General features: G+C 41.5%; 3 protein-coding genes across 6 annotated transcripts; 2 read left to right on the forward strand and 1 right to left on the reverse strand.

Annotated features, from left to right (window-relative positions):
* The first annotated feature begins 171 nt into the window (after positions 1 to 171).
* LOC144003057 (tetraspanin-5-like) lies at positions 172 to 7,354 on the forward strand. Of its 2 annotated transcripts, XM_077498843.1 has the most exons (10): positions 172 to 639; positions 1,057 to 1,107; positions 1,333 to 1,479; positions 1,582 to 1,752; positions 3,816 to 3,941; positions 4,037 to 4,084; positions 4,165 to 4,281; positions 4,362 to 4,423; positions 4,784 to 4,883; positions 5,689 to 7,354. In XM_077498843.1, exons 1-9 carry the CDS (start codon positions 559 to 561, stop codon positions 4,854 to 4,856), a joined length of 876 nt encoding a protein of 291 aa, XP_077354969.1. In that variant the 5' UTR covers positions 172 to 558; the 3' UTR covers positions 4,857 to 4,883; positions 5,689 to 7,354. The 2 variants fall into 2 exon arrangements, with proteins under 2 accessions (XP_077354969.1, XP_077354970.1); XM_077498844.1 differs by lacking the exon at positions 4,784 to 4,883 and having other exon boundaries at positions 190 to 639.
* A 7-nt stretch (positions 7,355 to 7,361) lies between these two features.
* Positions 7,362 to 21,198, reverse strand: rap1gds1 (RAP1, GTP-GDP dissociation stimulator 1). Of its 3 annotated transcripts, none has more exons than XM_077498827.1 (15): positions 21,052 to 21,198; positions 14,443 to 14,550; positions 14,250 to 14,372; positions 14,035 to 14,160; positions 12,799 to 12,945; positions 12,338 to 12,466; positions 11,996 to 12,121; positions 11,641 to 11,784; positions 11,441 to 11,572; positions 11,218 to 11,352; positions 10,990 to 11,115; positions 10,692 to 10,831; positions 9,841 to 9,967; positions 9,632 to 9,760; positions 7,362 to 9,297 (listed from the first exon to the last, which is right to left on the reverse strand). In XM_077498827.1, the coding sequence occupies exons 1-15, from the start codon at positions 21,056 to 21,058 to the stop codon at positions 9,170 to 9,172; spliced, it is 1,827 nt and encodes a 608-aa protein (XP_077354953.1). In that variant the 5' UTR covers positions 21,059 to 21,198; the 3' UTR covers positions 7,362 to 9,169. The 3 variants fall into 3 exon arrangements, with proteins under 3 accessions (XP_077354953.1, XP_077354954.1, XP_077354955.1); XM_077498828.1 differs by lacking the exon at positions 21,052 to 21,198 and adding an exon at positions 15,596 to 16,088; XM_077498829.1 differs by lacking the exon at positions 12,799 to 12,945 and having other exon boundaries at positions 21,052 to 21,195.
* slc1a1 (solute carrier family 1 member 1) lies at positions 17,037 to 24,277 on the forward strand. The gene is made up of 12 exons (XM_077498830.1): positions 17,037 to 17,288; positions 19,164 to 19,304; positions 19,369 to 19,461; positions 19,558 to 19,672; positions 19,773 to 19,815; positions 19,887 to 19,985; positions 20,180 to 20,364; positions 20,643 to 20,750; positions 21,075 to 21,197; positions 21,450 to 21,644; positions 22,415 to 22,549; positions 23,864 to 24,277. Exons 1-12 carry the CDS (start codon positions 17,189 to 17,191, stop codon positions 24,102 to 24,104), a joined length of 1,578 nt encoding a protein of 525 aa, XP_077354956.1. The 5' UTR covers positions 17,037 to 17,188; the 3' UTR covers positions 24,105 to 24,277.
* Positions 24,278 to 24,908: the final 631 nt, after the last annotated feature.

Raw genomic sequence — 24,908 nt, forward strand, 5'->3', positions numbered from 1 at the left:
ACACATTGAGTTTAACTGATCAAATTTTCTTCTTTTTTAATCCACGTTCATATAATTGGATTATTCGAGTTTTAAATAACAATCGTGATCATAATGTATTTGTTTTAAGAGGAAGTTGCGTATAATGTACCGGAAATGTAACAAGGGTCATTTTTACCCTGAGTTCTGATTGGCTTGTAGTGACGTCCTTCAATGTTGCCGTAGTCCAATGAGAGCACAGCACCTGCCTCGGCGATTCCGCCTTCCGTCGGGCGCACTATCCCAAAGCAAAGGAACGCATAACGGCGACCAACAAAACGAGGCACGCGTTTCATTCGGATTGCGGCGTGCATACGTACCAAGCGAGCGCCTCACCATGACATTAAACCGGCCAGGCAATGCCTTTGGAGGACATTTTGACTAGCGGATATGGTGATGAGATGTATCCGTGGAGTACCTCTTGAACCCGCTCCACAAAGACCGTGAAGCAGGCCCGCCCGTGTTTTTGTTTACAATTGTGCTACATTTCATTTCTTTTTTTCCCCCCCTTGTGGTTCTACCAGCTGATGATGAGCAAACATGTCAGGGAATCACTACAAAGGCCACGAAGTCAGCTGCTGCATCAAATACTTCATTTTCGGATTCAACATCCTCTTCTGGGTAAGCGACAAGGCCTGCGTCATCGCATCTGTTCCGATTCATATCGGGATTAATCCAAATAGCGTTAAAAGATGCGTTTTGCTCCGAAAATAACGGAACGGAGCCCTGCTGGTGCAGTACCAAAAGCTGGGTGACAGCTGCTAATCGGCTTGTTGGTGCCCTTCACTGTCAGCCTTGCAAAGACATCAAGCACAAGTTTTGTGGCAAGCTGCAGCAAGTCACTTTCGACAATGTCGTTTATATTTCATGTACTTTCCCCCATGTTCTGCTCACTTTTAGCAGCTTCTTCCATCTTTTCATCTTCTGCATTTTAAAATTATTTTAACGCCTATGGCAAGTGTAGCATTTATCGAGTTCTTATTTCATTTGAGTGTGTCTTTTTGTTGTGCTAATTCAATGTGTTGCTTTGTTTTGCAGCTGTTGGGCATGGCCTTAGTTGGAATTGGCTTGTGGGCATGGAGTGAGAAGGTGAGTGGAGATGGAGATGAGGGCTGCAACTCGCGATTATTTTTATACACATATGACTTTATCAGCAATATTTTGATTTTAAATATTAGCTTACCTCATTTTTACCTGCAGCACAATCTCCACTTTGCTGCAGCATTCCCTTGTCTCCCCTCAGTCCAACTTGTCGTCAGTTTAGGTTATGCAGTTTCCCGCTGCTTGACACGTGATGCTTTGTGTTTCCTCCAGGGGGTTTTGTCCAACATTTCATCCATCACAGACCTGGGTGGCCTGGACCCAGTGTGGCTCTTCATGGTGGTTGGTGGGGTCATGTTTATTCTGGGCTTCGCCGGATGCATCGGAGCGCTGCGGGAAAACACCTTCCTGCTCAAATTTGTACGTTGCGTGCAATTAGCGAGCGCTCACCTTCAATCAGTCACGAACGATAACCGTCATTTTTTTTTTCCCCCGCGTGGCTGAAATCTTTTCCTCCCGCAGTTCTCCGTGTTCCTGGGAATCATCTTTTTTCTGGAGCTGACCACCGGAATCCTGGCTTTCGTCTTCAAGGATTGGATCAAGGACCAGTTGAACTTGTTCATCAACAACAACATCCGAGCTTACCGGGATGACATCGACCTGCAGAACCTCATCGATTTCACTCAGGAATATGTAAGCTCAAATCATACAGTCAGTATTTATTTTTTCTTTTCTTTTTTTCTATAATTACGAACATCTTTTTTAAAAAAAAAAACATTTTTACACATTTTGTATTTAACTCATTGACTCCCAGCCATTTTCACGGAAGCAACCCCCGGCTGTTCTACTGGATTTTGATTGATTTTCAAAAGGCCCACAGAATATTGTGTTCTATTGCTGTAAAAGCATGGAACCTACCAAAAGAAAGATTTGAGTCTCTTTCATCAGGAAAAAAAAAATCTGTTTCCATTTTGTAGCAATTAGCATTAGAACATAGCTAAGTTTAATCATTATTCACAAATCTGTTGAAAACTTGGAAAAACAGCTTGTTGCAATATGGCCATGGTTGATCTCTTATATTCTACTGCCACCTGCGGGACATTTTTGTAATAACTACCATTGCTTCAACCATTCTCTTCAGTTGAGACGCTGCATCAAAGCCTTCTGTATGCTCTAGCATAAAAAAAAAAAAAAAAACAGAAAACAAATACGTCTTTGGGACTCTGGTAATACTTAAAATATAACCTCTTTATACGGTTTTGGGAGCAAATGAGTTAATAACAACCGGATACTTTGCCTTTGGAACATCTGCTTAGCTTAATGCTAACCAACAATGCAAAACATCATTGACAGACTCTTTATTATATATATACACATACACAACAAATTGATGGCTCACTAGTTTGTTTGTTTTTTAACTTTTTATTTTACCATTTTTCAACATACAAAATGAAAATCACACAAATGAACAAGCAGACTTGCAAAGAACAATCAACATTGCAAGCGATTACCAAATACAAAAATAACAAAAAACTAAAAAAAAAAATAAAAAAATAAAAAAAAGGAGAAGAGGTCCGAGATGTTACCAAACAAAAATACAAAAAAATGCCTAAACCAAAAATAAAATACCTCAAATGACACATCCTTACAGACAATCTGCAGCATTACTCAGGTATGCATACCATTTCTGCCATCGTCTTTCACCCAGATCTTTTTGAAGACGAATGGTATATGTCATCTGCTCTAAGACATGTATCTGTTTTACAATATTAATAAAAAGGTCCACACTGGGACAGGTTTTCTGCATCCAGTGTTTTGTGATAGCCTTCTTGGCAACTGCCAACAAAATCCGATAAAGATAAACATCGCTTTTTTCCAATCTTTCCGGTATAATTCCCAGATAAAGAACTGAAAAGGACACACATATATCGAGATGCAAAACCCTCGAAACAATCCCTGCCACCTCCTTCCAGAAAAACTGGATGGAGGGGCAGGACCAAAATATATGAGCGTGATCCGCCATAGGCTCTCCACATTCCCTCCAGCAGCTCAACTGTGTACCAGTCTGTTTAGACTTCCACTTAGGAGTAATGAAGTAGCGAATTAAGTTTTTCCAGCAAAAGTCCCTCCAAGTCCAAGAGACAGTAGAAGAAGCTTGCGTTTTCCAAGAATCCAGCCACATGTTGTCCGTTATTTCGATGTTCAGTTCTTTCTCCCAGCGATGCTTCACATAGTCCGTGGTGACCATATTTAATGAAACAATACCATTATATAATTTACTTATTAATCCTTTGCTACTGGCTGAGTCGTAAGCATCCACAAATATACAGACAATCTTTGATTGAACTACTGGGTCACGACCTCTCATGGCTCACTAGTTTTGAAATGAGAACTATTTAGAAATATTGTACTGTTGTTATTGTATAATTTGCTGGATGATTGTTCAAGTTACTGTAAAAAAAAAAAAAAGGGTAACAAAAAATCTTGCATAAGCATTATTTACTACTACTTTCAATTTTTGTTACATAAGCAAGGATCGTGCAAGTTGACATATGCGGTTTGCTTTCGCGGGTCACATAAAATGATGTGGCTGGTCAGATCTGGTCCCTGGGCCTTGAGTTTGACACCTGTGATATTGAGTGCTATTTTTTAATGGCCCATTTGACCACATATTTCCACATCCATATGCATATAGTGCGCCTAAACTAGTCACTGTAAATAATGCAACTTTTTATTTTGCCATTACCGGATTTCAGTGGGAGTGCTGTGGTGCTTTTGGAGCGGACGACTGGAACCTCAACATCTACTTTAACTGCACTGATGGAAACCCCAGTCGGGAAAAGTGCGGTGTTCCCTTCTCCTGTTGCACTAAGGATCCTGCAGTATGTGAATAGACTCCTAGTCTATGTGGACACATTACTAGTTCATTGATACAGAAACAAGATGGATGACTTTTTTTTTTTTTTCCTCTCTTCAGGAGGATGTAATAAACACTCAGTGTGGATATGACATTCGAGCCAAACCGGTAAGTGTGTCATTAATTGGCATTATTAACCACATATTCATTCAAGAAACAGTGCAAATTAATTTGTTTGTGTTCCGCAGGACTCCGAGCAGAAGGATTACATCAATGTGAAAGGCTGCGTGCCGCAGTTTGAAAAGTGGCTACAGGACAACCTTACCTTAGTAGCAGGGATGTTCATCGGTGTTGCGTTGCTCCAAGTCAGTCTTGCTAGCTTATTTCACTGTTCTCTAATTTAACGTCATTTCATTATTAAGAGTTGCTAATTTGCTGTCCACAGATCTTTGGAATTTGTTTGGCGCAGAATCTAGTGAGTGACATTGAGGCTGTGCGCGCAAGCTGGTAAGGAAATGACGGGAAAGCCACTGAAGCAGTTTTTTTCAATCCGTTCGGTTTCATCTCGGCACTTTGTAGCTTCCGTTTGCTGCCTGACGAGAATGTGGTAGAACCTCTTAAAGTCGAATATACCATCATTTAATGGCATCGCTTTCCATCTTTGTTCCTCGTTATGATATCTGTTCTGATTAGGCGTGAACATCTGTCTCAATTTCAACTGTTTTTCCACCTGCGTAACGTATTTCATGTTATATAGTTGGTTCGAGAACAAATTTGACTTCAGAGGTTCCACAAGCAGGCAATACAGGAAATCACTTCACCCCTCTTTCTCCCCTCCAATCCCACCCCTTTCACATGCTTCATCAGGGTGCCCCCCCAACTCTCCATACGTCGACCCCCGCACCATTCGGGCAAGAACGTTCCGGCGTACTACTCGTGAGGCACATGCGATGTGTGTTTGTATCCGGTTGGTGTTGGTTGGCTTGATGTGACGTATTTAGACGTTAATAATTTGCACCACCAGTCGTTCTGTACAAAAATATATCTCAATTTCATTAAAGATAAAATGTCGTCGGCTTATAAGGATAATCACATCCACTGTTGTCATGGTGACCCGGGATCACCTATTTAAGATTGGTGGAGCAGCCAGGACATGTCTTGCGTTAGCGCTAGCATCAGTGCTTTGTGTGTTCATTGTGACGTTGCTTAGAAAGGAAGTCAACCCAGAAATTTTATTTAAAATATGTTCTATACAGCCTCACTAGTCTAAATGCAGAATTCTGATTAATATTGGGTTTGTGGAATGTCATTAAGCAGCAAAATCCACCTGTGTTTTTTCCATAATTGCGGGTGGCCATTTTGCCAATTGCTGTCAACTAAAAATGACAGTTGCTTAGGGCTCAGCTAACGACCAATCATGGGTCACCTGTTTTCTGTAGGTGAGCTATGATTGGTCGTTAAGTCCTAAGCAATTGTGATGTCATTCTTCTAAGCCGAGAGGATGTGGCACAATGGCCTCCCTCATGAGATAGATTATAAAAAAATAAAATAAAATAAAAAGGTGGATTTTGCTGGACAAAATTTTTGGGTTGCCTTCTCCTTTAAAATTGTTGTGACGGGTTGCTTTCTACTCAAGTCCTTCCTCATTTTTCCCCCATTGCAATTTATTGCCAATGACAAGCAAGCCCAAAAAAGGAGTATTGAGTATTTGTAGCTCACGAAACAACCTGATTCGATTCTTTTTTTTTTTTCTCTCTCTGATTTTGTTCTAGTGGATTTTGACGAGTCAGCTGCAGGAATTGTGGCCTCCATGAGGACATCAATGAAGGGGACATTCACCTGCGCTACTCACTGACCTAGCACCTTTTCAAGGCACTACTACTGTATGAAAGAAAATATGTACAGTACACATGTAAAAAGAAAAACACTGCCCGTCTTTAGTTACTGTTGTAGTTAAGACACTGTTCCCATAAAGTTGGCTAGTTCTCCGTTTACCATTACAATCCTTAACAGCAATAAGATTACATAAATGTGGGCAACCAAGAGCTCATCTTGTTAGCTTACCAGGCTAAGCTTGCTGGTGCCGACTGGTAGTAACTCAGCCCCGCGTTAATAGCTAACATGGCTAATACATAGCTTACCTGGGAGCCTGTTGATTTTTGAGGGATTCAATTGACTGGTTTTGATAAATACAGAGAGCATTTTGATTAATGCTTTTAACGTTAGATCAGTATTTTCCATAATGCGTAAAGTTCACCACAAAGCCCTGCGCACGTTAATATTTGTGTGGTGGGTCACAGAAAGTTAGTAAAAAGGTAAATGTATTTGTATACTGATTTTTAAAAAAAAAAAAAAATTTCAGCACAATATGGAGGTGGTACCAGGTTCCCACATGGAACATATTAGCTAAGTGACAGGAAATGTTACTCACTTCTGCTCTAGTCACTATAGTTTACACTGTAAACAAACTCAATGCAGCTCAGCCTTTGGCTGACAGGCGTCATAGCTGGCAATATGCTTTTGGTGGTAAAGCCAAATTCATTTGAAACAGCGTTTGTACTTTGTACTTGTATTTTCAAAGGCTATTTTTAAACAAAAGAAAAGAAGTTGTATTGTTCCTACCTTCCATAAAAGTCCAGGACAACAGTTGCGAACCACCACATTAGCTTCAGCACAACTTTAGCTGTCTGAAAAAGAACAAATCTATTCACTGTACTGAGTTTTTATCTAAACCATGAACCGTTTGAGGATGTGGAATTTACTACCAAAAAAAAAAAAAAAAAAAAAAAAAGTTACTTAAAGGACAACGTTTCACGTAACACGACTCATTTGAGGGTACAATATTTTACTGACTTTTTTTTTTTTGTTATTATTTTGACTGTCATTTGAGGTCTTCAACGCTGTGAAGGTTTTGAGGTTCAAGTAGTTTTTATAAGGCGTGTAATACACTGTTTTAAAAGTGTGTCAATAAGGATTGCTACCCATTTGGTTTTGGTTATGTGGCAGGAGCTGCCATGTTTTAGTTCATTATTATATTTGCTGCTCATTCGTGACACACAGTATGTTTCTGCAGTTGAATCAAACACCTGACACAAGCATCTTGTATGTTTTTTGTAAACATGTTGAATTACTAAAAAAAAAAAAAATGTATTTGATATGATTCAGAAGTGTGTAAAATACTCATCACTGACGACTTACTACCTTGGGTTGTTTTAGATCACAGTATCTCCCACAAAAGCATTATTTATATGTTCTCACTTATTACCTTGAAAACGGGGGTGCGTTTAAAATAAATGACTGAAATATTGACTAAGATTGTGTGAAGGGACTTAAAAAAAAAAATGTAACGAACACATTCCATTTGGGGTTTGTGTTGCATCATTCTTCATCGTAAAAAATTTTTTTTTTGTTCTGGTAATAAAGAAACAAAGACACTGACCCCCACTAGCTATCATCTTTTAATTATCTTCTGTTACAATCCTCCAAATGTACAACTTTTTTGACATTTACAACAAACATTTACGTTTATAGTACTTTTACGCTGTTGCTATGGTTACAACTCATTAAGAGCACAAATCTGATAAATAACCATTCATACCTTTAAAAAACAACAACGGTATGGTAACATTTGTTATAGGTGGGACATGCCAAGATTTACAGTATATGCAAGGTGACATTGATAAAGCAATCTTGAGAGATCCATTAGGGCGGCGGCACATGCATTTCTTTACTAATGTGCATTTAATTACCGACGCTAGTTGCACTTTTATTCACTGCTAAAAGTGTTTAAAAAAGGTGTTTTTTTTGCCTTTGTGCTCTCAGTGAATGATGTCATAATATCTCAACAATGTTTTTGACAATGCAGCAGTGACACAGGCGGGGGAAAACAACTCACAAAACCATGATCTGTATGTAGTTTCCGGTTAGTCGTGTCCACAATTTATTTCATCTACAGTAGAAACAGCACTGACACAGACCAGGGGTGCTAAGTAATTTGCAGTGCTCGTTTTTTGTTTTGTTTTGTTTTGTTTTTTTTAACACAGATGCCCAGAGCAGACGTAGCATCTGTAAAGCTGACTGTGCCCACACGCAATGATGACAATGCAAATGTTTCACAGTTTAGTCTAACATGCGTAACAAGACAAAATCTGGAGGACACGTTCATCCTGGAGGACTCCTGGAAATGGCTAAAAAGACCTTAAAATGGCTGCTTCAAGCCAAAATGGCTGCTTCAAGCCAAAATGGCTGACTTCCTGTGTATTTTCAGACAGGGACTTTTGAAACGCTTGGTGGTTCAAATCATGATAGACATGCCTACAAAATTTCAAAATCCTGCCTTTTGGCTTGGTTCTGTCCCCGCCATAGATGCCCGATAAACTGCAATTAAGTAGATAAACAGCTGATCAATGAGGTAATGCGGCAAAAAAAAAATAAAAAATACAAAAAATAAATACTCAAACCTCAACATATCAAAGAAAGTTGAACAGACTATATTTAGAACGGCTGGGAGGGTCAAATACACTACTCACAAAAAATTTTGGGTATTGGAATTTTGGATATTTCTGGATGAACCTAAAATGCACTACAACCGGTGTACTTAATTTAACCTGTAAACTTTTGAATGAAGTGAAACTGGCTCCCCACTCTTGTGTAAGAGGTAAACTGGCCGCAAGGGTTTAAAATGACAGCTGGCGTGACAGCTTATGTTAGTTGGAAAGGTGCTGCACGGTATACTGGTACTACAAAAGTACAGTGATACCTCACCGTCAAAATGAAACATTACCACGTAAACTTAATAAATACTTAAAATCTTACGCTGCCCAAATATTTTGAATTGTTAAAAATACTCCTTTTAATTTTCATGTTTTGTCATTTATGATTCCATTGTAGTTACTGACATTTTAGATTTTTGCAGTGGTGGTATCGTTTCAGTATCCATTCCGAATGGAGGTACTTTATGCAGGTGTAGTATCAAAGTCAGAATTTTGGTACCATGACATTAGCATGTACAAGTGAAAGGACTGAAGAACGACTGGTGCGTTTTATCATGATGGCTTTTGTAGTTTTTGTGGTCGCAAATGTCATGACATATTCAGTCTGTACTTGAGTCAAGAGGATGTGTGTCTGGCAGTTAATGCAACATGGTACCTTGGCACATGACGATGGCCTTACAGTACAGGGGGCAGCGCATTCATCGGGTGATCAGGTGCAGGGCGTTCGGGTGCGGTGGCTGGGAGGGGGTGTTGACGGCGTTTAGCTCTGGGCGGTTAGCCGCTGCTCCGTGAGCGACGCCTGGTGGGACACCGTCTTGTTTTCGTGCGAGCGAAGTTTGGACACCACGTCGATGAACGCCCGGCTCTGGACTTCTTTGTGAAGGGGCTCTGAGGGGAGACGAGTTTCTTCTTCAGCATGCATTTAATCCACAAAGCTAACAGAGACTGAGAAGTGTCGTAAAACTGCAGTTCCTCATTCTGCAGGAGTCGTGTGGCATTATGTCGCCTCAAGATTGATAAGCTAGATGTTTCTTTGATAAGTGAAACTAGGAATGTGAGATAAATTTGAGTACAGCTGGTAATAACCATCAGCACTACATTTTCCCTTTAAATAAAGTGGAATACTGATCATCATCTGGGCCTACATAAATAACAAAACCAAACCAAACCGCTCGTGCATTTATCATAAAAAAGTCATCATCAAACGCGTGTGTGTTCTCACCAGAGCCCATGACGGCACAGATGAGTATCATGGAATTGTATTTAATCTCCGGCGCACTCCTTTCATCCGACAGGAGCTTGTGAAGCACAGCAACGAGGTTCGCCCCCACAAAGTCCTTCTCTGCTGCAACTGTGAATTGATGATAAGAACAGTTCATTTTGGGGACGGATTCTAATTGCACGCAAGTTATTTCTTGTCATTGTTCTCACCCAAATCGAGCGCCGCAATGAGACCTAGTGCCACCAGTGCTTCGTTCTGCATGATCATGTGCTCACTGGTTGCCATGGTGACTAAGTGTTTGACTCCTCCTCCCTGGATGACTGTCCTGATGACTTCCTGATAAAGCAAATTAAATTATTATTTTTTCCCTGACTAGGGGTGTCAGGCGATTAAATTTTTTTAATCACAATAAATCACATGACTTCAATAGTTAACTCACAATTAATCGCACATTTTATATCTGTTCTAAATATTTTTTTTAATGTTTTTAAACAAACTCTTGTTAACATAAAAGTGGGAACAAATGTTTAAATACGGCTGCATCTTTTATTCATTGATACAGCAATTTCATAATAAGTCATAAGATGGAATTAATGAAAAGATTGCTGTAAAAAAACAAGTGTGATCTTGATTTGTTTTGAGGTCATTTTTCTGCCACTAGATGGCATAATTGCATTTGTAAGAGTGACAGCTCAGTGTATTTTTCTTTTAAAATTAAGAGCTATCTAATCTTTAACATTGGACTGCTTTTTATAGAGCGCTTTAATTACACCATATAGTGCCCAATGAAGTAACTTGTGAAATTCTGCCCATTTTTAAAAGCGTAAAATGCAACTTGACAAAAATATATGCATTATTATTAAATTATTGCTAAATTTTGACGTGGGCGTGTCTTCTGCTGCGTTGCAAATAGAATTCCCCCAGTTACAGTCTGTCCAAGTAGGGGACGCTCATTAAATGAGCGTTAAAAAAAATTAGTGGCATTAAAGGAACTAACGCTCTAATTTTGACACCCCTAGTAATGGCCGGTCAAAACAAGTCATCGAAATAGCTTACAGACCTTGGACTTGCTGTGTCGAATGAGAGCAGAAAGGAGCCTGTTGGACTCGCCCATCACCCCGGCGTGATCTTTGGCTTCACACCACTCCACCAGCCGTTCCACCAGTTTCCCGTTGGTCCCAAGCTGGTCCGCTGCTTCCACTGAAACCAACAAGCCAGAGTCAGTGCATCTTTTTTATGTTTTTTCCCAGCTTCTTAATCATAATGACCAACAAACATTGTCTGTCTTTATGGCGGATTTTCACCAACTGTGGGAGGATCTGCAATGTATCCCCCTATGACAAGAAGAATGAGACTACCTTGTGTGTCGATGAGCATGCGTAAGGTCCCCAGTAGCTTAAACTGGACCGGCGGCATCTCTGACTGCAAGAACTTCAACACCACATCTGCCACTCCAGCTGACAGCATCTTGGATTTGTTCACAACTGGTGGGACATGACGTGATCATGGTGGACTCTTGGCCCTCATGTAGTCATGTAGACGAGAGAATGTGTCCAAACTTCACCATATATCAAGACTCCACTCACCAGGTATGGCCAGGTTCCGAAGAGCACTGAGCGCTGCGTGTTGAACTGTGACATTGCCTTCATCAATGTGCCGATCCAACAGTTCCAAAAGCTTTTGTACAATACCAGTGTCTACCATGTGGATGCAGTTGCCATCTATCCATAGGGGGCGGGGGGGACAATCCAAAATTGGTTGAATAATTATCAACATGATTGAACAAACCGACAGCTTATTGAGTCTTACCATTGCGGGCAAAATTCGCAATGGCCAGCGCACCAGCCAGTTGCAACTGGTGGTTGTGCGATGGGATCCAGGAAAGCACCCTCTGGAAGACGCTGCCCTTCCCTCCCTCAAACAGCTTCTGCATGGACTCGTCTGCACAGACAGTCAAGAATTACTAACAGGGATGGAGGTGGAATGCCGTTGTAAAAGTGGTGATTTACCTCCGAGCAGCAGGAGCACCATGAGGTCAGAGGCCGTCTTCAGCTGGGCCACATCCTCCTCCCGCTTGCCATCCACTGTTTGGCCCACCACCTCCAGGAGGCATTCCACCAAGCCCGCCTCGACCATCTGCAACTTTATCACATCTGGACGATAGCGAAGGCAAGAATAAATCAGGAATTGTATGGATGTGCAACATTAACATGGAGCGATATTATTAGGCACTGGCATAGATAGATAGATGTACGAAGATCGATTAGTTGTAGTAAATAAATTTTTGGACCAATTAAGTAAAATTAGAACCCCCCCGTGTACGAGTTAAAAAATGTATTTAAAAAAAACAATATGGCACATTACCATTTTCTGCAAGGGGAGCCAGGACCTCAAATATCATTTCTTTCTTTTCATGCTCCACTTGCTTCTGGAAAAGTCGCACCAGCTCCTCAGCAATGTTGGTGGAAGCAAACTGCTCTTTGCTAGACTCTGACGAGACAATGGCAGCCACGTCACAAATCTCAAAGGACATCGTCTCCTCGTAGCATAACATCAGCTTAGTTTAGAACAAGCGGCCAGGCTTCACATTTTAATTTTTCTCAGAGATTGTTTTTGAGGACAAGTAGGTGCTGCCGTCAGTCATTTTGCCATAAAGCGGCCATTCGCGTTCTCCTTATTGCGTGTGGGCTGAGAAGCTAAACTCACCGAGCTCGGCTAAATTCCCAAAGGCGATGAGGCACATTTCCGTCAGGGCAGCGTTGTGGGAATGGATGCCGAGCAGCTTCACCAGAGTGGGGATCACACCCATGCTGATCAGCTGGCCTTGAAGGGAATCTAAAGAGGGGAGGGGCCGGTTTAGGGAAAGTAGAATCAGACAGACATTTTTGTTAAAAAAAATATGTGAAGCACGCCATTAAAGACTGTGTCCACCAAAGGGCCCCAAATTTGTCGCAGGTCAATTTTTATTGGCTCGCGAGATTGTTATCATTAGTTTATGTAGCAAATAAGTTGATCTAATTTTCAGAGGTAAAGCTGGAAAAATAGCAGAGCATTGCAGAAAGATGAGAAGAATGAAAAATCCCTCACGTTTTTTTGTTTTTTTTTGCGTACAGGAGAACACCGACGTATTAGATGATTAGTTGATCAGTTGATCTGACGGTCATTACCATTATCATTGCTATAGTTCATCAGCATGCCACAAAAGACTGTCAAGAGCTTCTCATTTTCCGGCTCTGTATTTTGGGAGAGGGATTTAATGTGTTCAGCTACTATCTGAGCCCCTCCTGCCAGGTCAACTGCACTCCTGCCCTCATCTGCAAAACAAAAGAGGCCAGGACACAAATCAACCACAAAGAAAAAAGAAAAAAAGGAAAAGAAACTCTAGATTTAAAAAAATAAAAAATAAAAAATCTATCTATCTATCTATTATCCTTGCAACGTAATACAATCAACCAAAAATATAGACAACAAATCTACAGAAAATTGTCAAAAATATATATATTTTGTTAATCTGTTGTACTAGTAGTACACTCCTAACAATAACTGTTTTTTTTTTTATATATTTTTTTTTTGTTACGAGTGAGGATAAGCAGTGCAAAAAATGGATGGATGTATTGGATCCTTATTAATTTAAATGTTCAGAAGATTTTTAGGATGAACACCTCAGATGACGTACTAGCTTATGTAGCAGAGCTCATTTTGCCCAGCTTGTACAATTTGTCAAACAAACATCTAACGTCTGCAGGTGATAAATTCTCGTAATTAAATGTGCATTGTGCACTATTATTGATTTTAGATACACATATGACATATGAATGCTTATGTAAGAAACTAATTAAGGCTCAGCACTTTTGTCTTTCCCCACCACCATTAAACAGCAAAATGAGGGCCATGCTTCTTTACACGCCCACCAATGACTCCATAATCAAGCCAAAAACAAATGTCACGTCCCACTGAATTCCACAGATGAGCAAGCTTTTCAGCACGGAAAGCGCCAGAACCGACAGCTGGTATTTAAAGCTTGACAACAGGCTGTGCTTTTAATCCGTCTTTAAAAACGTATCAAGAAAACAAAAATTCGACAGCAGTTGGCATAACGTATCAACCCCATCATTCAAAGAAGGTGGGGAAACAATAATAAAAAACAACAACAACAATAACCATTAAGTATATCACTCACTGTCCGATGCATACCATTTGTATTTCCAGCCAACATACTACGTTTGAATGTTTTGATGCACATTGATTCATCATAATGACGTTATACGTTACTAAAGGCTCTGCTGTTTTCCCCAGCAAATGTCACATTCCAAACGCACAATGCTAGCAACCTGTTGGGCCCTGAAACCCAAAACCAGCACCAGGCCCTTTATGGGCCGCATTCATGCGGCAGAGCTACTTACGGCTGTCGTAACAGATGTTGCCAAGAGCCCGACCCGTCTGCAGGAGAACTTCCTGATCGGTGGAGTTCAACAGCTGAATGAGCGGAGGGATGAGGCCGGCTTCCACACAGGGACTTCGCATGAACTCTAGGGAGGAAAACATTATCAGTGCAGTCATAGACCAGGGTGGCTCGAAACAAAATGGTTGCCTCTTTAGCTTGGAGATGGACCCTCACCGTTTTTGGCGACCTCTGCGATGATATTGGCGACTTTAGGGGTGCAGGAAGATTGGGGGCTTAGCAGGGAGGAGAGCAGGGGAAGAACGCCCATTTCCTGGATCTTCACACTGGCCTCTGTGTCTGCGCCAAACATACCCAGTTAACGGTATCACTAGAGCTCGAGTGAGCGGATTTGAGCAAGCATACTTACTGTTGTTGACTAGCGCTTTCAGCAAGCAATCCAGGCAGCTTTCCACGCTGTCCGAGGCGCTGTCCGTGGACGCCAGTTTCAGCTTCGCCAAGGCATCACTCAGGTTATCTGGAAGCAAAAATATTCCGTTGAGAGTTGGCTGCGATTCAGACCACATTGCACACTGCCTGCAGTGCAGAAATGGCATCTGTAAAGCTAATGTGAAAATGTTATGTTTAATACCAGATTTGTGGAAAATCAAGATTAAAAATACTAGTATAAGCAGTTTATCATAATACATATATTGAATATACGTACAGTAGTATTTTGAGATCAGTTTTTTTGTTCCCTGACTAACTCACACTCGTATGTCAAGTCATTTTTCATCATTGAAATAACTCAACGGAAATGTCATTAATCCGAAAAGCACTCCAAAACCAGGGTAGAGCAATCCATCTGGCTGCCGCCAAGTCATACCATAGTACTTATATCGCGCTTTCCAACAAGTCATGTGCAAGGGTGAGTCGCCAACTGTAATTTGTTTTTGATTGTCCAGTTCAGTCGAATTGCTTGGTGTGAGACAGGCCAGAGAGGCTGATTAGACAAATGAATCGAACGTCCACATACTGGAAGCAGTTCAGCCAAGATAAACCCTCTGAAATGAAGAATTGTGAGGATGTGATTAATGCATGGATCAAATATTTGAATTTATATTCAAAAACGTAGGTCAGTGCTTGTGAAAGTGTTTCTGCAGAGAAGGCTGCACTGGTCCTGACTAGCGGGTCATACGTGGCCCTACTTTGCCGAGCCCTGGCCTAAATGAAGAAAGAAATGTTCCAGCGGAGTAATATACAACCGGACTGCGTTGCGTAACAGCTGTAAAAGATGGAGGAGTGCCATCTGCACCATCAACAGCGCAACCGGCGGTGCCATTTCGGAGGATGGAGCCCACACCCAAGCCTCCCGAGAAGCATGACACTATTTACTGCCGTTGCAATGCAGCATCCTAATCACACACACAAGATACCCGCCCGCAAGGGCTGCCATTTTCACATCGCTCATAACATAGCAACTGTGTCAGAGGCTGCGATTACGTCATTAATATTAAAAAATATATATTGACAGGCCATAGTGATTTTGATTGACAGGCCAGCTTGTTAGCTTAGCGACTCACCCATCTTGACGGGATGCTGCACCGGGAAAGAGACGAACGTGGGGGGGGTGTGGAAGCTCTCCAGCTCGTCGTTGCGGGGTCTAATGAAGGCCAGCTCCCCACGATACACACATACGCACTGCTGCTTCTTCTTCTTCTTCTTCTTGCCACGCTTATCTTATCCACACGTCTTCGCTGATGTGGCGAGTGAGCTAACCAGCTAACACTCAGCCAGTCAGCAACTCCCCAAAAAAAAGGTAAAAAGCTGCGACTCGTTGTTGCTACACGACTAACTTCCTGTCATTGCCCACCTCACGCAAGTATGTATAAATATATATATTTATATATATATGTATTTTTTGTGAGACGGTCTTTTAAGTACAGAACCAATGAGAGAGTGAGGTCGGCAAGTAAAGACAAGTTGTCCGGTTAAGCTTTCAAAAAAGAAAAAAAAGCACAGACACTCCCTTCAAAGTGAATGCGGCGACGAGTCGGTCAGTAAACACTTCCGGCTGAACCTTCAAAATAAAATGTCAGACGCTTTCAAATTAATGAGAAAGCGACAACATTGCAACATTTTCTCTGTTTCACCAACTTTCTCGTATAAATGTATACTTTTCCTCGTAGTATTGCAACTTTAATCTTGCAAAACTATAAGAACTTCTTCACGTAATTTAACAATTTTAATCTTGTAAAAATGTAAACATTTTCTCATAATATTACGACTTTAATGTTGTATAAAACTGCAAATGTATTCGTGTAAGATTAAACTTTCCCCCCCCCCCCGTCGAAATGTCTCTTTTTTTGCTCGTAAAATTTAATGGTGTCGTATGCCTGCTTGTCTGCTTTTTTCCCCTCTTTTCGTTTCTTTTCTTTTCTCTGTTGCAATCTGTTTTGAGAGCGTTGGTGGGCGCAGTCTCCTGCATCAGTAACTTTTTTTCCCCCCATTTGGCTTTTATGCTTTACATTTCCCTCAGGCTTGCGTGTTCTTTTTGCTTAAATAAATACAGTGTCTTCTTAGTTGTCTGTGATTGGCTGGCAACCAGTTCAGGGTGTACCCCGCCTATTGCACATAGCCAGCTGGGATAGGCTCCAGCACCCCCCCGCGACCCATGTGAGGAGCAAGCGGTTCAGAAAATGAATGGATGGATGGCTCTTCTCAGTTGTTTGCTCGGGAATCCATCTTACACCAATCTTGTAAAACTGACCTTTCATCCTCATATTAAGGCTCAAATCAAATGAAATCGCACCTTTCTCGTGAATGTTTTCCTTTATCGTATAACATTGCAGTTTTTTTTCCCCTCAGTATATTATTTTCAAATGAAGATTTCCCCCCTTGTCTCTTCATATGCATGTTATCACCCCGAATTTTCCATCACTGTGCTGGATTCTAACACCCAGTAATAGAGGAGAAAATGTCTCAGACACCTTGCGGGGGCTCTCCATCCTTCCTGTTTCAACCCCCCTCCCCTCCCCTTTCCTTTCCTCCTCTACTCACACCGTCGCTGGCCATCAGCAGCGTCTGACGCGACGCACGCAGAGCCTCATCTGCTCGTGACATTCCGGCTTTTGTGTCCGAGCGAAGAGGGGGGAAGACCTTCTTCGTGGACCACCATGGACATGATGGGCGACAAAGGGCGGCGACGCGTCAGTTGCAAAGGCTTATTGAAGAAGAACTGGCTGCTGATTGCCACGGTGGTATCAGTGCTACTCGGTAAGCATGCGCATCCATCTCCATTTTACCCTAGCGTCTTTTGCGGTGCACGCTGAGCGCATACGTGATGCTGTATGAAGGGTGGGGGAGCTTTTTCTCTATCGAGTCATCTTTGGGGGCATACAAAATAGATTTGGGGGGGGGGGGGCAACCGTAACACTTGGGTGCACTGTTTTTAATAAGGTGTAGTTTACTGCATGCCACAATTTGCATTTGCAAACAGTCAAAAAGTGTGTTCACAATTGGGCTTGCAAATAACACGACCACAATCAAGTCAGAATTACAATCTTTAGTCACTTAATATTCATGTAATACTATGACTTTTGTTGTAATATTATGCTATTCTCGACATTTTGAGTTGTTGGTGAGGTGTTATTCTCGTAACATAAAAAAATAGTTGTACAGATATGACTTCATTCTCTCTTTTGTAATATGACTTTGCTCATGTAACGGTGCAAATATTTGTTGTAATAATCAGGGGTGACGGTGGCCCGTCGTTAAATCTTAATAAATGTTAATCTGCGCATGTCGGATGCCGTATGCACTGCTGCCACCAGTCGACATACGGCGGGCAGGAATCGCTGCATTTGGTTCCCAGTACATTGTTTCATTTCAATAAGTTATCACTGAGAGAGAGAGAGAGAGAGAGAGAGAGAGAGAGAGAGAGAGAGAGAGAGAGAGAGAGAGAGAGAGAGAGAGAGAGAGAGAGAGAGAGAGCATTTTATTTTTTCCCACACCTTAATGTAACTCCTGACCTCCAACTTTTTATGATCATAACATTACGACTTTATTCTCACACAATTACATATTGAATCGTGTACACTGTAACAAGTTTTACCCCGCTTATTATAACATTTTAGGTACTGAACCAAATTAATTCATTTAGTATTAACTGAATTAACATTCAATTTGATGTCCCGCATTTTATAAAGAACCACTGATGTCAGTGAGCAGCAGCAGGTATTTAGGGACCATTTAGTGAGCTAACCCTCCAATTCCAACCCGTAACGCTGAGTGTCAATTTGGGTAAAATTACAATTTTATTCTCAAATCTTTATTCTTGTAACATTCCAACTTTATTTTAACAAGAGTACAGCTTCATTTTCGTAAAATGTATTCTCATATCATTAAGACCATAGTCTCATAACATCCATCCATCCATCCATCTTCTTGACCGCTTATTCCTCACAAGGGTCGCGGGGGCTGCTGGCGCCTATCTCAGCTGGCTCTGGGCAGTAGGCGGGGGACACCCTGGACTGGTTGCCAACCAATCGCAGAGTCTCATAACATTACGACATTATTCTCCTAACACTGACTTTTTATATTTCGTTTTTATTCATACAAAATTGTCTTTCTCATTACATTTGGACTTATTTTCATACCATGATGACTTTTCCCTCACAAAATGAAGTTTTTATTCATTCTTGTAACACTGTGACTGTTGTTGAATTTCCGTAACATTACACTTATAAGATCTTTTTTTTTTTTTTTTTATTCTAGTCAGAGTACGATTTCTCACAAGATTACTGTATTTCTTACATTTAACATGACTTTTTCCCTCATGAAATTACTTTATCGTGCACTATGATTTTATTGTCGTTATACTTCATTGTTGTCACATTACAGATAAAGCCTTTTAAAGTCTCGCGAGATTTGTTAAAGCCTCATGTGCTTTTGCTTTTTGTAATGGTTGCATTCAATCAAACTGGCACTATAAGAGCCATGTGCAGTTGTTACAATCAATTGCTAATAGCTGAGTTGAGCCTTTTTTTAATGGGAACACAACTCTTGCACTGTAGGTGGATACCATTAGAGTGTCTTCCTCCAGTTGTGTATTGTTGTTGCATTAAGCAGACAATTCTGTTGACATTGCAGGGATCAGTCTGGGTGTTGCAGTAAGAGAGTACGCCTCCTTGTCCAATCTCCACAAGCAGTATTTTGGCTTCCCGGGAGAGATTCTGATGCGAATGCTAAAGCTGGTTATCCTCCCACTGATCATTTCCAGCATGATAACAGGTAAAAACACGAGAATTATTACATGACACCAGTATACTGAATGTTATGTGCATCATGTTCACAGGTGTTGCAGCCCTGGACTCGGAGGTGTCAGGCAAGATTGGCCTGCGAGCTGTCATCTACTATTTCTCCACGACTATTATTGCTGTCATTCTTGGCGAGTTCAACTTACACATTTTTTTTTAAATATAAGAGTCAGGTGATTTCTGGTTATGTAAAAGTACCTAAATGTGTCCACGTTGATTCTTGGCAGGTATTATTTTGGTGATGACCATCAAGCCTGGAGTCTCTCAAACGGCGCAGCATATCGACAGAGCCGGAACCACGCCCAATGTCACCACCATCGACACGCTGCTGGACCTCCTCAGGTGTGTCATTTAAGTATTTCTTTCCATTAAAAAAAAAAAAAAGACTGCTCTATGTTTGTGTTACGGCACCTTCCTAATCGTATTCATTTCTGATGAACAGAAACATGTTTCCGGAAAACTTGGTGCAGGCTTGCTTCCAACAGGTAAGCAAACGTACACCAGCGGGTGGTCCTCATGTCACGTGCAGCTAATGCTAACAAGCGTCTCACTCTAGTACAAAACCAAGCGCAAGGAGTTGGAGCCCCCTCAGAAGGATCCGGTCACAAACACGGACATTCCTCCTCTTGCGACAACTGTCATGGCTGCCGTGGAGGTAGGCCACTCTGTTACAAATGTCAGCTTTACAAATGGCAGGTCTGCCACAATACAGCACACTGTATACTTTATGTTTACCTTAGCAAGAGTCCTGTAATTCATTCTTTTCCCCCCTAAATTTGTTAAATAAGGCCTGGACAATTTGTGGCCGACGACAAAATTTCTTCATTTCCTTGTGCTCACTGTCATCAGAATATCACCAAAGAGTACAAAATCAGCGGAAGCTACTCCGACGGAATCAACGTTCTGGGCCTCATCGTATTCTGCGTGGCGTTCGGACTGGTCATCGGGAAGATGGGTGATAAGGGACGTATCCTTCTGGAGTTTTTTGATGCCCTCAACGACGCCACCATGAAACTGGTGCATATAATTATGTGGTAGGTCATGCGTCATTGAGGTTTTCATTTTAAAGCCATTTTGGCTATGCTGGATAAATTTAGGTAGAATTTGAAAAGGGATGTTTAATTTTTGTCACCTGTTATGTCACCCGCTTATTTCCACCATTCAAAGCATGCAGCAAAATATCGCACACATGAACCTAAAATGCACTAAATTTACAGATCATCATTGGTCTCTTTAACATTTCATACATTTTGCACAACTTGATGTTCCTTTAATTTGATGTACCTTTAATTTTTTTGTTTGTTTGTTTTAGCTACATGCCAATCGGGATCCTGTTCCTAATTGCTGCCAAGATTATCGAGGTGGAAGACTGGGAGATCTTCCGCAAGATGGGTCTTTATATGGTGACGGTGCTAAGCGGGTAAGCCGGAGAGAGGGGGGCGATTTATGCTTGACATTTGGGCCAATTCTCTCGTCCAGTGGTCACAGATAAAGGCAAGGACATCTCAAAACTGCTCAACCTGCACATAGCGTAATGAAAGCTATAAGCTCACACCTGTAAATCTAAAGTAAGGGTCAGTACATTCGCTGCGCTAAGGTCTCAAGATATGGATACACACCAGCGCCATTATCCAACATCAGCGGCAACACGCACTGCATTGTAACACGCGTGACGTTTTGCTGCATTCTTTGAATGGGCAAAAGCAAGCGGCGTCGCTCACCATGCATGTTTGTTCTCGCGTAGACTCGCCATCCACGCCATCGTCTGCCTGCCGCTCATCTTCTTCGTCATTGTGAGGAAGAATCCGTACACGTTCACTCTGGGGATGGCACAGGCCCTGGTCACGGCGCTCATGATCTCCTCCAGGTTTAATATTCATCAAAACAACTGATTGTTTGTAGAAAAATAAATAACATTACAAAAAAGTTTTGCTTTTTCCTTAACTGTGACTGTCTCAGTAAACTGCAGTGATATTCTATGCAGATGATATGCTAAGTGTTAGCCTGTTACTGAATTTTCTCAGTATGTTTTTAGCATTAAGCTAGTGGACCTTAGGAAGTTATGTGGTTGCGATGACTGGTCTTGGCCTACCTCCTGTGATGAAATGATGTGTTGCAGCTCTGCCACCCTGCCCGTCACCTTCCGCTGCGCTGAGGAAAACAACCGCGTGGACAAGCGCATCACCCGCTTCGTCCTCCCCGTGGGGGCCACCATTAACATGGACGGCACGGCGCTCTACGAGGCCGTCGCCGCCATATTCATTGCACAGCTCAATGACTACGCCCTGGACGTGGGACAGATTGTGACCATCAGGTTTGACGACTGAAATGTTTCATTTAAAATTCAAGCGTTGTTGGATTTTACAACAGTTTCTCTCCTAACAATAACAATTTTTTTTTTTATAACATTGCAACTTTGTCTTCCTCATGTTACCATTATATTTCCCTAACATTATGACCTCATTAGATTCCGAATTTTCAAAGAAAATGACTTATTTTTCGCTCAAAATGTTTGCGTTTGCTCCACACCTTATTTTCTGAAGCTGAGCCATGATTGGTCGTTAGCTGAGCAACTGGTATGTCACTTTTGGTCGACAGCAAGTGGCAAAATGGCCGCTCCCTGAGATGGGGAAAAAACAGGTTGCTTCTTAACTCAAAGGCAATATTAATCAGAATGAATTAGAAACAGCGTCGCGGAAACTCCGTTGAATGAGCTGCTCTTGACGCTTGCAAATATCTTACATCTAATAACGCCACAGATATGCCTAGCAGTAATGCAGCACGTCGGAAAGTCATGTTTTCCTCTATTTCCGGGTTTCGTTGTGCGTTCAGCGCTCGTCATTATTGTCCAATGGGAGCACAGATCGTCACGCGGGTCGACGAGATTACGCACTTGCAAAAAGCACAGCGTGAATACGAACCGCACCAAACGAAAAAAAAAGAAAGTCCGCTTTTGGTCAGGACCAAACAAGCGGACTAAACGACTTTTCTTGTCTGTATATGTTTTTACATATTTAATGCCGCTTAACACTAGATATAGTTGTACCACACGGCCCCATTTGACACATCGCTTCTTTGTTGTAGTATTACCGCAACAGTGGCAAGTATCGGCGCTGCAGGCGTACCAAATGCTGGCCTGGTCACCATGGTGATTGTCTTGACAGCCGTTGGACTGCCTGCCAGTGATGTCACGCTCATCGTCGCTGTGGATTGGTTGCTGTAAGTGATATGTTTCCATACAGTTGGCCTGTGAGCTGTTCATCTTTATCTTGTGTGCCACTTCAGTCACTTTATAGGAACATGTTCCATTTCATTGCACCATTCCTCTTTGCCACACATTTAGAGAGAGAAAAAAGGTAACCTTTTTTTTTTTTTAAGTTTAAAAAGATACTTGACTCATTGAACAATTTCAGCAGTGAAAAGTTAATATTTTGTCCAGAATTAATTTGCTAACCATTATTTTTTTCATGTACAATTAATACCTTTAAAAAGTATTTTTTTCTACTTGCTGTCAACTGATGATGACATCACCTGTGCTGAGGAAGTAGGTAACGGCCAATCATGGCTCACCTGTTTTCTGGGTTTGGTCAGTAAACTGAGCCATGATTGGTTGTTACTTACTTTCTCAGCACAGGTGATATCATCAGTCGACAGCAAGTTGGAAAATTACTTTTTAAAGGTATTCATCCATCCATACATCCATTTGACCGCTTGTTCCTCACGAGGGTAACGGGGGGTGCTGGAGCCTATCTCAGCTGGATTTGGGCAGTAGGCGGGGTACACCTTGAACTGATTGCCAGCCAATCGCAGTGAAGGTATTCATTTACATGAAAAATAATGAAGTTACCACATTAATTATGGACAAAATATTAACTTTTCACTGCTGAAAATGGCTCAATGAGTCAAGTATCCCTTTAACGTTTTAATACAAAAGTCATAAGGTTATCAGAAAGAGTCAGAATATTAGTAGAAAATTTTGAATGCCATCTAGCCATCTATTTTATGAACCGCTTATCCTTCAGATTATTATTTTTTTTAACAATAATATATTCTATGCAGCCCCACTAGTCTAAATATGGCATTCTGGTTAATATCACATTAGTGGAATATGAGTTAAGCAGCAAAATCTAGCCGTTTTTCTCCATCGCAGGGGCTGGCCATTTTGCAACTTGCTGTCGACTGAAGATGACATCAAAGTTGCTCAGGTCTCACATAACCAATCACAACGTAGCTTCAGAAAACAGGTGAGCTCTGATTAGTGTTGCCTGAGCCTGAGCAACATTGACGTCATCTTTAGTCAACAGCAAGTGGCAAAATGGCCGCCCCCTGAGATGGATACAAACTGCAGGATTTTTCTTCATACCTCATATTCCAAAAATGTATTATTAATCAGAATGTTATGTTTAGACTAGTGAGGTCACATATAACATATTGTCAAGAAATGTTTATGGTTGATTTCCATTTTAACATTATGAGGAAAGTCGTGTTAATATCCCAGTCCATAAGTGGGCCCTCCATGTGGTTCTGCCACAGAGACCGTTTCCGCACCATGATTAATGTGCTGGGCGACGCGTACGGCGCCGGCATCGTCCAGAAGCTCTCCAAGAGCGAACTGGAGAGGATGGACCTGATCTTGGACGTGGACGTGGCCAACCCCTTCGCCCTGGAGGTCACGCCGGACAGCGACGAGTGCGACAAGAAATCCTACGTCAATGGGGGCTTCGCCGTCGACAAGACGGACGCCATCTCCTTCACTGAAACGTCACAGTTCTAGCCCCTTGCCGCGCCCTCGCCCCTGCCTGAAGAAAGTGCCATATACGCCGAGGGATAAATACCCTCTATCAGCACCTATCATCAGCAATAGCAGCTTCCATTCATCATCACTGACATTTACCACTGATTTCAAGTGCTTCCTTTTTACACTAAAATGATACATTTATACTCCTACTCCTGGAAAAGTCCTCAGTGGATGGATGGATGGATGTGAGGCGTGTTTATCGAGCAGCGACATTCCACAATGCAGCTTTATTTGCTTCTGAGTAGAAACGCATGGCTCCTATTAACTATTTGTACAGAATGTTACAACTGTGCCAAGACTGTGACGAGGTGAGTTGACTTGAAGGCTCGAGTCATGAAACACTGTGAACTTTGGCCGCATAATAAACGTAGCACCCTGTTCTCGGGAGAATTTAGTCCTCTTTGGAGGAAAACGTCGCAGGAAATTGTGATATTGTAAGATTAAAAAATGAGATTAAGGTCGGAATATTACAAGAAAAATGAATGTTGTTGAAGGAGTCATGTGAGGGAGAAAAACGTACATTATGAAAAGTCGTGACAGCACGAGAAGTCATATTGCGAAAGTCATAATGTTGCAACAAAGGTGGAACATCTGAACAAGTCAGAATGTTGCGAAAAAAGAAAAAAAAATGGTAAAGTTGCAAAAAAGTGGTAAAAAGAAAATTCAACGTTACAAGATTAAGGGCAGAGTATTACAAGAAAAAGTGGTGATGCTGTAAAATGCTGTAATTACAGAAAAAGTCAATGTTGCAAAAAATATTAGAAAAAAAGATCCTAATAT

This window comes from Festucalex cinctus, chromosome 16 (genome assembly GCF_051991245.1).
Source record: "Festucalex cinctus isolate MCC-2025b chromosome 16, RoL_Fcin_1.0, whole genome shotgun sequence".
Classification (NCBI taxonomy): Eukaryota; Metazoa; Chordata; class Actinopteri; order Syngnathiformes; family Syngnathidae; genus Festucalex; species Festucalex cinctus.